The sequence below is a fragment of the Eulemur rufifrons genome, chromosome 18, assembly GCF_041146395.1.
Source record: "Eulemur rufifrons isolate Redbay chromosome 18, OSU_ERuf_1, whole genome shotgun sequence".
Taxonomy (NCBI): Eukaryota; Metazoa; Chordata; class Mammalia; order Primates; family Lemuridae; genus Eulemur; species Eulemur rufifrons.
Genome location: NC_091000.1, coordinates 20,412,949 through 20,426,681, shown reverse-complemented (window position 1 = coordinate 20,426,681; position 13,733 = coordinate 20,412,949). Strand labels below are relative to the sequence as shown.

The window sequence follows — 13,733 nt, the reverse complement described above, 5'->3', positions numbered from 1 at the left end:
GGAGTACAACATACTCTCTCAATATCATAAATCTAACTCACACAGTTGTTCTTCCATCTTCAAAACAAGCTTCTAGTTCTTCATTCTGGCACCAGATGTAAGTATTGGCACTTAAGAGCCATGCTGTATTAAAAAAATATGTCTCTTTAAACTCAGAACCACACTTAATGCAGCAAGATGCTCATGCTGCAGAGGCAAATTGGGCAAATGGCAGATACGTGACTCCTATTGCATGTTTAGTGAGGATATGTTAATTGTGGGTCAAATTGGTCCAAAATATTTAAATCATTTCTTTCTCTCCTTTCTTCTGCCAAGTGTGTACAGCTGAATTTGCAAATGTTAATTAAATATAATGTGACTCCACTGTATATGTAACTTTTCTATTTTTAGAGACAGAAGAGACATGGTTGAACTCTGGCAATATTGGCAGTAATACCTGCAATCGACACAGGCACGAAAAGGGGAGCCCTCACTCAGGGCTGATACACAGCCACTGTATTTGGGGGAAGCTGGTTCAATTGTTAAAATACTGCAATTCTTCATTATTGATTGACAAGTAGCTGCTGTCTTAGCCCCTGAGGTACCCTAGCACCCACCCTAGCACCCACCCTAGGACCTCCTCTCACCTAGTGACTAAAGGGGACAATAGCATTCCCTACTCTAACACTATGGCTGGCTGGTGCCCACCTGATTGTTAATATTTTGAACACCACTCCCTCTACATCTCTCTATCTATACCTAGGCATTGCTGTTCTTGGCTACCACAGTCATTGCTCCTCTTTCATTTTACATTTCCAAAGATAGCTAAAGTTATAGAGCATACGTGCATGTGCATACATGTGGGTGTGTTAGAGAAAAAAGTGGGTATAAAGAAAATTTTATTTCCTAGAAAAGAAGGAATTTCATCATTGGTCTTATTTCTGAATCTCAAATCAGATGCAGGAAAGATTTTGATTTATTAGGGATTCTGTTCTTCATCCTGACCAATACAAAAATTACTTCATCTTCTTACTGCCTATTGGATCCTCGAACCTATCTAAAGCATATCATATTCCCTATCCCCCAAAAGAAAAGGCTAATTCTTGATGCTAACGAGAACAGATTATTCATAAATAAAAGGTATAGCACTTTCAAAAGACATCTAATAACCTAAAAATGTCACCTATGATTAAAAATGTCAATGTTTATGGTATCAAAATGACTTCTTATAAAAGAAATTTATTTTTATCCAGTCTTTATTTTAATATAGTTTTTAAATAAATAAAATTACATTAAAAAAACTTTATAACAATAGTAATTTTAGTAAGTCAGAGAACAGAAAATTCCATGACTATTTACAATGACTCTTCTAGGAACTAGATTGTCATCAACACATATGGCAGTTTTAATGGCAAGGTGGTAATTATATATGTCTGTACAAGATATATTTATTTTATGTAACATCATAAAATATAGAAAAAGAATGTTTATACCTGCATAGGTCCAGGAATGCAAGACAGAACTCTCTCTATGTTTTCAGAGGTCACATCAACATCATTCACAGCAACAAGGACATCACCTAAAAACAGAATAACAATAAAAGATAGTCGTGTGAATATCCAAAAGCTTAAGAGTTCTAGGATTGGAAAATTAAAAATTATCTATTCTGACTTTCTCAAAGTACGATTAAAAATGTGGTAGAGACATTCAGGGACTTGTCCAAGGCTATACAGCTCATTGGTGGCAGAGCTAATCTGCCAACTTTACTCTTTGTAATCTATAATACTACCCAACATTGCACCATAACTAAATACAACCTATGTATATTTTCAGAGACAAATATTCTCATTCTTGATACAACTGAAAGAATTATGTAAACTCAAAGGTCAAATGGAAATTTTGGGTTTGCACTTAACAAAATCCAATCTAACCACCTAGACTCACAGTAAAAATATTCAGCTGAAATTTTAATTAAATCCACGTGGTACATCATAACTCAATATGCTGTGGTATTCACTGCTATAACTGATCTGTGTTTACACATAGTTCTTTGCTTCAAAGGCCCCAACCATATCAAAATACACAGCATGTTTCGGTAAAAACTCTTATTCCATGGCTTTTAAAAAAATATGTATGTTTATCAAATTTGATAATAAAATAGAAATCAGTGTTAGAATGGAAATTTACTTTTAGAACATAATTAAAGATAATGTCAAAATACCAATGAGCTATAGTAATAGAAATATAAACATACCAAAGTTATTCTTTTCATCATCCCTAAATGTCATCAGGAAATTCATCAAATAACTCATATTCATTAATTCATTCATTCAGCAAATATTTATTGAGTATCTACTGAGCACCAAGCACTGTTCTAAGCACTGCAGATAGAGAATTGAACAAAACAGGCAAAATCTCTATCCTCATGGAGCTCAACATTGTTTGGGGGAAATGGATAATAAACATATATACAGGCTGAGCATCCCAAATCCCAAAATCCCAAATCTGAAATGCCCCAACATCCAAAACTTTTTGAGTGCCGACCTGATGCTCAAAGGAAATGCTCATTAGAGCATTTTGGATTTTTGGTTTTTAGGGATATTTCAGTTCAGTCCTATTATTTTACATGAAAGAAAGCTGAGGACCTAACAGAATGTAAGTATGCATTAGCTCCTGTTCCACTTATCTATTGCTGCATAACAAATCATCCAAAAAATTCAGTGGCTTAAAACAATATCAATCATTTATTATCTCTCCTAATTCTGGGGTTAACCGGGCTCTGCTGAGGTTCTCACTTGGGGTTGCTCATGCAATTACAGCCAGATGGGAGTTGCGGCTGGATTTATCTCCAAGGCTTCTTCAATCATGTCTGGTGGCTAATAGCCAGATCACTCACTACTCATGGCCTCTCCAGGTAGCCTTCCTCAGAATGGTACCTGGGTTCCAAGAGTATCATCCCCAAAAGACTCAGGCAGAAGCTGCATGACCTTTTGTGATTCAACTCTTATGTCACAGAGCACCATTTAAACTGTAGTCACTATCCCACCCAGATTCAATGACACAGATCATTAAGTCTCCATGGGAAGAGTATGAACACTACATTGTAAGAAGAGAATGTGATCTTGTTAAGACCATTTTGGAACACATACTTTGCCACAGGTGCCATTCCACAGGATCCTCCTTGTAAACCCCTATCATGACACTTATCACGTGGTAAGAAACTGCCTATGTGTGACTCATCTCTTCCACTATAGTACGAGCTCCTTTTGAGGAATAATCGCATCATTAGCGTAATCTTTGTATTCCTGGTACTTCGTAGATGCTCAAAAAAAAAAAAAATCTGTTGAATCAATGAACAAATAAATGAAATTTAGATTTAAATCAGAAATATTTTCGGCAGGGCGTGGTGGCTCACGCCTGTAATCCTAGTACTCCGGGAGGCCGAGGCGGGAGGATCACTCTAGGTCAGGAGTTCAAGACCAGCCTGAGCAAGAGTGAGACCCCATCTCTACTAAAAAAATAGAAGGAAATTAGCCAGACAACTAAAAATATATAGAAAAAATTAGCCGGGCATGGTGATGCATGCCTGTAGTCCCAGCTACTTGGGAGGCTGAGGCAGGAGGATCACTTGAACCCAGGAGTTTGAGGTTGCTGTGAGCTAGGCTGACAACCACAGCACTCTAGCCCGGGCAACAGAATGAGACTCTGTCTAAAAAAAAAAAAGAAATATTTTTAAATGTTTGTAAAGTATCTATAAAAGTTACTCTATCTAAATCACTTTAAGCTGGGTCAACTTAATGGACTGTCAGCTTTTATAACTTGTTATAACTTTTAAGTTTCATTAATAATATATCCTAACATTTGATTAATTTATCTTATTTAACTAAGAAGGTTGCTACTAACTCAAACATTGTATCTAACAGCTTATAATTTATTAGCAACACAAAATGCTCATCTTAATATATATTAAGAATAATTTGTGAATTTTTTTCCCCCAAAATTGGTGGGATATTTTATGACAAGCACCCTTAAAAGGAAATTTATGTAAAACACTACTGTTGCTAAATATGTCAAATGAAACAATTTAAAACCACTCTAAGAATTTAGTGTTCTCAAGTGCAAACATACAATTTAGAAGTATTTTTATTCATAAATTATATATTTTTATATGTTGTTGAATATAGCTATTAAAACCTAAATTATCAACGTATAACCAACTTATTTTCTTTTTCTTGTCAGCAAATATAACCAAGATGAAATAAAATTACATAATTCAAAACCTGAGGATTAGTTAAGCTATTCCCTGGCCTGAACAAGGCAGATATGTATTCAATACACTGAAGTGGTTCTTTTAAGGACGCCATGCCTTGCAGTATACCCTTTGTACCATTTCACTACCATACCAAATATCATTAATCAGTCATCAATCTGTGGAGACTCTATATATAATTCTGTTTTTTTATCACATCCCTCACAAAGCATCATCATTAATCATGCATCTCTGTAAACAAGGACCAATGTTCACCAGCAACACTTACCAACTAGTATCTGACCACTCTTCATAGCAGACCCTCCTGGCAGTAGGCCGTGGACCACAAGCCTCTCTCCATCACCCTGCTTTCCTGTTCTTCGCCAGCTCCACTTGGTCTGATGAATAATTCCAACCAGTACTTCCAGAAGTTTGAGTTGCTCTTTGGCTTTGGTGGCAGTTAGCTTTTTGGGGTTTACATAAACATTCACATCTTTATACCGCTGTTGGACAATGACTCCTGTCTTCTGATCGGATTGATGCTTTAGAATGGATACTGGCCCACTGTCGTTGCTATTTTTTTTATTGTAGCGCTTGGGTAAAAGTCTTTTACTTTTTAAAATTTTGGTAAAACGCTTGAGTTTGGGTTCATATTTTTTTCGTTCTTTGTAATTGTCCTCTTCAATGATAATCTCATTTTCACTGAACCTGACATGGTTCACAGTTGGTGTCTCAGGAAGGAGGCTTTCCTCTTCATCTTCACTCAGTTCCAAATAAAACAGCTCTCCATTTTTCTGCACACTGTCCAGCCATTCAGGCTCAAGGTCACTATGAAAGAGAGAAAACATAATCTGAATAGCAGCTCAACATAAGAAAAATGTTTGTCTTCCCAGCAGGAGGGTAAAGGTGGAAGCTAAGGGGAAGGGAGGTGAAAGGGAATGAAATTTCTTTATTTCAAATTCTCCTTACTATTTCTAATTTACTATGAGCATCAACATTATTTCCATAGGATGGTTTTTGTTGAGCCTTGAAGAATGGGAGCTGGGGAAGAGGGAATCAAAAAGGCACAGTGATATAAAGAAAAACCAGTAAAAAAGGAGAGGGTCTCCTTCTGGAATCTATGAGTTTTTAAAAAAAAAAAATTAATCCAGCCACTGTGTGGCTATTGTTCACTTTAGACATTTTTATATTGGACAATAATTTACATTAGCAGTTGATTATGCAATTATATCTACAGAAGCAAGCCATATGGAAATTATACATGAAAACATACTATTTGCATAGAAATTATTCAGCATGGCTGTCAGGTTAAAATGAAAGTTAATGCCTACCACTATTAATAGACTTTGTTTATATAATAAATTTTCAAAAAAGAAACATTCACCTCACCATGAACTAAAATCTTTGCTGAAAACAACCTGTTTAAGATTGCAGCTAATATAGTAATGATCACTTCTATAGTCTATAATTTCTGTAAAACTTCCTTTTATGAATAATTATAGTAGGACAAGTAAATCACATATTACATAATTCATCATGTGATTGTAAAAAAAAAGTTTTAACTGGGAAGTAGGCCATTGAAAAAAACCAAAATTACTGCTATTAAAAGGATTGAAATAGCTTAAAAAACAAAAATACTCATGGTGACAAAACTAATCACAAACTCTACCCATGTTATGAACAGTTTACCTTTCAAACTGCTATTCTTTAAAGCGAAACTGGTTACAGTGGAAAAATTAACATGTGGGGAATCTTTTCAGAAACATGAGCTGTAATGTCCTGGCCCAAAAGGGTATAATTTGTATTCTAATCATTCAATCATGATTAGAGAAATTTCTGTTTTCTACATGTTTATTAGCAACTCCAGTTCTTTTGATTTACAAGTCAAATGTCTCTTTCTGAATACTTTGAAAATTAGTCACCAAAACGTACTATTCTATTACTCAACTCTGAAAACTAACCACTGCCCTGGTCTGTCGCTGGTCATTAATATAGAATTTTCAACTACATATGAGTCACTTTTTTAAAAAAAGGCATAGCAAGCTCAAAAATCAAAACTAACATTTTTGGGGGGCTTTACTGGTTCCCAGTGCATGGCTTCATTTTAGGCAATAAGTACCACTTACTGCAGATTATTAACCATGTAATAGTTGTTTCAACCATACCTATCTGCACCCAGATAGATCAATATTTATATAACTCTGCAGTTTTACTCTTGAAAGTCTAAATAAGTGTGTCCCCACCATAAACATTTAGATAACAAAAGTACCCTAATTTTAATTGTCACAATATAAATAACATGACTATACATAAGTTACTTATCAAGATCGATATTATGGATTTAAACAATGAATAAAGTTTATCTGTTTTTTAATCTTACCCCTTTAATCTGGTATGTTATTTGTATTAGTTATGTGACCCCAAAGAAACTTTTCCCACTTGCTAAACACGAAGATGGTTCATCCCAATGTCTAAACTTTGAATGTGTAGGAAAAATATTTGAGAAACACTTAAAAAAACACCAGGATTTTGAGAATGATTAGGTGAGAAGATGAGACAGAGAGGAAGAGATTAATGTTGATTATATTTCTAGTTGGTGACCATACTTTCATGCCTTTTATGCATACACGTGCACAGACTCATTTTATATAAATAGGAACATAATTATCCATACAAGTCATTTTCCCTTCTTACCTCTCTCTGACATAAACACTGTTAAAAATCTATGCTTTTATAATCATATAAAAACATATATATGGTTATTCTGTCATTGTTTTGAAAAAACAGAATTTTATATATATTACTTAAAGGCATATACTTAACTTTATAATTTCTCACTTAACAATACAGTTTAGAAATATCTAATGGCTATATAATATTCCCTATCAGGGATACAGCACATTCGGTCATTCACCTACTGATAAGCTTTGTGTTCAGTTTTTTGTTTTTTTTTCCCCTACAAAGTTTTAAGAACCATCCTAATATACATTTGCTTATGTAGGTCTTTACCCAAAAGATTATACTAATTCATATTTTCACTATCAATGTATAGATCCACTTTCTTAACATCTAGATTTTTTAAAATATTTCACTTTAAGAAGAAATTAAAAGGAAGATAAGAAAGACAGAAATAAAGACAAGGGAATGTACAAAAGAGATCCCACACAGAGAAACTACATGTATCCTGAAAAAAAATGAAGATTCAAGGAAGAGTTGGATTCATATTCTGTTCTATCATGTTTTAAGCTTTCTAAGATTGATTGATTCTAAGCTTGAGTTTTCCTCTGCTCGAAAACAGATTATAGCTACCTCACAGGGTTACCAACAGCAAATAAAATAATGTTGAGTCCTGGCATGGTATTGCCAAATAAATGTCAGTTCTCTTCTTCCTGCCTTTATTAGATGCAGCTCTTGTGTTTCTGCATTTTTCTAACTGGCATTAAACGAAGATGTCTCTAAAGACAGTTTGCCAGGTTCCAGGCTAGGTGCTAGTGACCCAAGAAGCAAAACTAGGCACTGCCTTTAAGGCCCCTACAGTTCAGTATTCCTGGAAGGTTCCTTATTCCTACTCCAGAAGATTAATTCTTAGTTAGATAAGCACAAGACATTGGTCAATGGGTACAAAGTTACAGTTAGATACGAGACATAAGCTCTTTTGTTCTGTTGCACAGCAGGAGAGACTATAGTTAATAATACTGTATTGTATATTTCAACATAACTAAAAGAGAGGATTTTAGATGTTTTCAGCACTAAAAAATGATAAATGTATGAGGTGATGAATATATTAAATATCCTGATTTGATCACTACACAAGGTACACATGTATCAAAATCATTCAAGATGTGTTCCTGATGTAGGACACATCTATCTTCACTGGCACTATGCTAAAAATGATCTCATTCACTGGACCACATTTCCCACCCCCAGCCCCCTCAGCTAATTGGGGCATTCTTATACATCACTAAGTTAGGCATACGATCTAACCCTGGCAGAACAAAAATCATAGACTAGCGAAATATTTTGTGATAGGGCTTTATTGTACCTTTAAAGATGTCGGATCAGACAGAGAGCTAATCAAATAGCTAAAATGCTAATCAATGGCTCCTTCAACCCAACCCACTCACCAGTATTAGCTCTGAAGCCTCCCAGGGGATGATTCCACGTGCCAGGTTAAGACATTCTGCACCAATCTAAAACCTTTAACAAACCTAAAACAAACTATTAAAACAGCTCTACCAGAACGTACCCTAATGTAAGTTTACCTCAAAAATGATAAACTTTTAAATTCTGTACTAACAACCACATGCAGTTCAGTTATGAAGCATGTATGAAACAATAACTTTGAAAAAAGAACATGCAGATAGTTAACTAACTAGAACCTTAAAAGTTCAGGGTATTTCATATGAATTGATATGTAGTATAACTTCCTTAGTAAGCTTCATGTAAGCCATGAAATATAACAGATAATTCTTATCTCTTTGCTTTGATGAGAAAGATTAAGGTTCACATCCTTAAGTATTTGATTAAAGAGTGATTCTCTCCAAGCCAGGAAGGCCACCTTTTGCATTGGTGACTGCAGCTTAGCGAGGTAAACACCTAATACCATAAGGGAGGAACACAATTTAAGCCTTCCTAGTCAGATCAACAAATCAACCCTCATGTTCTACAAATCAAGAAGGGGTGGACATAAAATCTGAATCATGAGAAGACTTGAAATTTAGACCAGTAAAACATTTTACAACAGGGATTTACCATACTTTTACTTTTAGGAGGATAAAGGTACTTGGAGTGATTAGTGAGTGACTGATGTAGAAAGCTTAATGATTATTTTTTAAAAATTAAAACATACATACATACACATATTGTGGATTATGAAATATTTGAAGCAACAAGTTTTTCTATCACCAAAGTCCTCATACTGGTCCTACGAAACAGAATTAGCTCATTTATTTTCATCTCATCAAAATTAGGGTGCTCCATTAGAAATCAGGTATCTTGAATTTCTACACTGACAACACTCAGTTGTGTGACCATGTGCACATTATAGATTCTCTCTGGGCGAAAGTGTATTACTCAAACATGTGAGAAGCCAAGAGTTTGAGTTTTATACTGCGTGTGACTTCCCATATCAAGACCAAATAAGGTTCTATGTAACTCATATTTCCTTCCAGCAGTTTTTTTTAAATAATCATGAATTTTTAAATTATTTTTTAAATGACCACAGCAGATTACAAAAAATATTTGATATTCTTAAATTTGTTCAAGTCTTCAAAAATACAATTAAGTTCCTGGCATGTATGAAGCAGGTTTCTACAAAATGGAAATAACACTTAGATATTTGTATTTTAAAAATTAAATTATGACATAAAATAGAAAAAAAGAAAGCCATGGGGATTTACAGAAAAATATAGCAGAAATATCCAAAAATGCTGAGAGGTTGTCCCTGATGGTAAGACTATGGGTGGACATTCTTTCTGTTATATAGCTATTCATTTCCATAATAGTAAAAAAATCTACATAATTTTTATAATGGCCTTATAAAATGTATGGAGTGTCCCTCCACTCAATATTAAGGAGGTTAAGTCACAAAGATCATAACACCAGAGAAGCAAGAAGACACTGCAATAGGAAGAAAGAGTTTATGAACAACCTAACAAATAGATCCTCATATAGTATAGAGCCCATCACAAGGAAGAGACCTTTCTCATCCGAGAAAAATAAAAAAACTAGTTTTTTTATGCAAAGAATGGCATCGTTACTTCTCACAACACCATACATCTGAAACGTGGTGTAAATAAACCCCTTTTATAGAACCTCCAATACTCAATTCCAACCGCCAACACCCTTACAGTCCCTCCAGCCCACGTGTATACACTCCAGATTGAAGGGATGTATTCAATTGTCCCTCTTTGAGAACCTTACTCATAATCGCTACTCGCTGAGGAGTATGAATCCGAGTGGCTGGCCCGATCTTCAGAATCACAATACTGATCTTCTTCTTGTGAAGAAGGGTCTCCAGGAAGCTCTTCTGGGCTCGGATGTGAATCGCACAAAGCCGGAGAAGCCATCGTTAGGGAAACAGCAGCTACAACTCCAGTAACTCAAATCTCGCAGGGCCGGCAAGCCAGGGCCGCCATATTGCCTCTGCTTGGGAAGAGACAGAGGCCACGAGACCACCAATCCTTAGCTGCAATTGGTGGCAGCCCGGGTTGCCAGGGAGACGGGGAAGCTTCCCAGAGAGAACGGAAAGGAGCCAATGAGATGAAACTTTGATGAGGGCGTCTCAGTTGGAAGAATGGAAGCCGCTTAAACTTCAGCGCTTACGTTTCCCTAAACGCTCTACCTTAGAGCAGCATAATTTACTATAACAGGCGGAGAACCACTGTTTTTTTCCCTTTGTCTTCTGGTGATGGATATTTTCCACTTTGCGCTTTAGTTTTATAGGAGCTTTTGACTTTTACTTTTTAGTTTATTTGTATTCATAAAATTTTTATCTTATACAAGAGATACAAAGTACAGTTTACACTTCATTTACTAAAAATTATAATAGGGGCTAGGTGTGATAACTCATACCAATAATCCCAGCACTTTGGGAGGCCACGGCAGGAGGATCTCTTGAGCCTAGGAGTTTGAGACCAGCCTGGGCAATGTAGCAAGACCCCCATCTCTACAAAAAAATAAAAAAAACTAGCTGGTATGGTGGTACACATCTATAATCCCAGCTGCTTGGGAAGCTCAGACAGGAGGATCACTTGAGCCCAGGAGTTGGGAGTTGCACTGAGCTACACCATAAATAAATGAATGAAGAAATAAATAAATAATAAATAGTTTAAGTCATTCCTGGAAATCTACAAGAGTTTTTTCCTTAAAAGATATATATTACTCAAATTGGAGAACAGGAGATTAGTTAATAAAGGGATAATGGGCAAAGGAAGGTCCCTGAATGGCAGGAGGGGATAGCACCCAAGGCACAGATGGTGGGAGATGACCTCCCTGGACACCTCTTCCTTAAAGCGAGAGAGAAGGGCCAAAGGAGGATGCTGGTGTGGATCCTGGCTTGCCAGTTTTAGGCAGGAAGCTGAGGCAGTCTCCATGTGATGGTGTTTATTGTCTTTGGCCCTTGCCAGCCCTTGCCAGCTGAAAGTGATGGAGGAAGTAATGAGGTCAGCAGTTTGAAGAGATTGGAGCCAGGAAGGAAGGGAAACAAATATTTCCATCAGCATTGAGATCCAATAAAAATGTATTACTATTAAAATCAGAGAAACAATATTATTTTTAAAAGTTGGAGTCACTACAATACTTATTTTATGTTTTACGGTAAAACATATGCACTTACTCTCACCATAATCTCAAACATTAAAATTACTTAATATCCCATTCCAAAATAAAAAATGCTTTAGGCACATCTTTAATAAATTAGCCTTTCCTCATTTTAAAGCAGCTTATCAAAAGTAGAAAAAAAGAAAAGGACATTTTAAATTTTATTAAAATACCATTTTCTTCCTACAAAGTTTTCCTCCATTTTTTTCTATAAACATCCAATAATTTCCTACCCTGCTTCATAAACCTTCAATGGCACTTCCTTAAATAGAGAATAAAATCCAAACTGTATAAACTCTTTTTAAAAGTTTTTTCCAATTCTACAAACAATTGAGCATGATTTAGGAGTTAGATGCTTTATTTGCTGGTATATTTTAATCAAGTTAATCAAGTTGATCAACTTGCCTGATCAAAAGAATCACCTGGAGCTTGTTAAATATACAGATTTTTGAGGCCCTGCTCCACATCAACAGGATCAGAATCTCCAGGGAGGGCCCCTGGAACTCTCTATTTAAAAAAAAAAAAGTGCCCCCAGTGATTGGATAAACTTGGGAAACTGCCCTAAGTTCTGTACTTCATACCTGCAGTCCCTCTGCCATTTCCTGCATAGGATGAAACCCACTCTCCTACCTCCTGATTTTGAGCCTGGAAGACTTTTCCAGAATCCCTGCTCCAGAATCCATAATCTATATAGCCTTGAGCAAACCAACCTCTCCAAGCTTCACTTTCCCTATCTGTAAATTCAGATTGTGGTACTTCACAGGACTGTTTGAAATGCAAGGAGTTAATGCATGTGAAATACTTAGCGCATAAAGTGTCAATAAAACTTAGCTATTTTATATTATTTACTCACACAGTTCTCTTACTGTGGAATGATATTTATCCAAAATTTACTTGAAATATTACATCTTCCTTTAAGACTCAGTTCAAACAGCACCTTTTCCGTAAAGCCTTCCTCGACCGATACCTCTCTTACTTTAGTAAGAATTCCTTTTACTACCTTCTCCTCATAATATATTCCATAAAGTTCTGTTAAAACTAATATCAATCTGTCTTACATCTAAATTATTTAGGAAAATATCTATCTTTGCCACCAAATGACAATCTCCTGGAGGACATGACCGGGTCTGTTTTTCTTCTTCTATCTTTTACCTTTCACAGGGTTGAAGTGGAGCGCAAATAATAGTAATAATATATAAAAGTATATCTTCTAAGAAATGTTCCTTCCACTAGATATGTCCCTGGCTTATGTCAACTTTCCTGGCTAACTTACTTCCTTGTGTTAGTTTAATGAACAAAAAATAACAAAAACGTTACCACCTTGCTTGATCTTCCATAAAAGAAGAAATAAATAGCAATCATTTTTTATTCTTATTTTAATTTCCAGGTTGTGGCATCAGCTAGTCATATTTCTAACTTTATGTATTATATCTCTACTAAACTTACTAATATTTAATAATTTTAGATATAGTAGAAAAGATTAAGAAAGGAAAATAATAAGATGCCATTTTTTATAGGCCTATTTTTAAAGGCCTTTGTAAGAATACTCTTCGTCTGTTTCATAATTAGCAATTGCAAGAAGACTTCAAAGATTTAGACTGGGGTATATTTTCATTTCCTACTTTCTATCACACAAATGGCCAGCCATCTTCTGAGGCCCAAATATGTTTGGTCATAAGGTCTTTATTTCCATAGATTACCATCTTAGACAAACAATACAATTCTGATATAAAATACAACAGATAAGAACATAATTAAACATTTAGTATCTTTAGCAGGTTCAGGAGCTCTTTCCCTAGTAGTAACAGAAGCTAGCAATGAGAAGTAAATGAAAATAGGGCCATGGGAAGTCATGTATATCAAAAAATTTTAAACTGCAAGGTAAAAATTCATGTAATGGAGTCTTGTTAAGAGCTAATTAATATTGCCTTAATTGTTAACATAGAAATACTACTTTATAAACTGTGCGTTAACAATGAAAACTATAATTATTTTTAAAATCATGAATAGATAACTTGGTAGACCAACAAAATAGCATTTTCAAAATTGACACTTCATAATGTAGAATTTTTCAAATTTAAGATAGAGTCATAATATATAAAAATAACATTTCAGCAACCTTAAAATTTATAAAATTGCATTATGGTCCAAAATTGTAATTTTCCTATGTAAAAATTGAATTACT

General features: G+C 35.1%; 1 protein-coding gene across 1 annotated transcript in view; it reads right to left on the bottom strand.

The window, feature by feature from the left end:
- INTU (inturned planar cell polarity protein) overlaps positions 1-10,296 on the bottom strand; it is a 56,054-nt gene extending 45,758 nt beyond the window's left edge. Inside the window, exons 1-3 of the mRNA XM_069493429.1 lie at positions 10,151-10,296; positions 4,518-5,056; positions 1,473-1,558 (exon numbers count right to left, since the gene is read on the bottom strand). Coding sequence (XP_069349530.1) covers positions 1,473-1,558; positions 4,518-5,056; positions 10,151-10,296 — 771 coding nt within the window. The remainder of the gene's footprint in view (positions 1-1,472; positions 1,559-4,517; positions 5,057-10,150) is intronic.
- Positions 10,297-13,733: the final 3,437 nt, after the last annotated feature.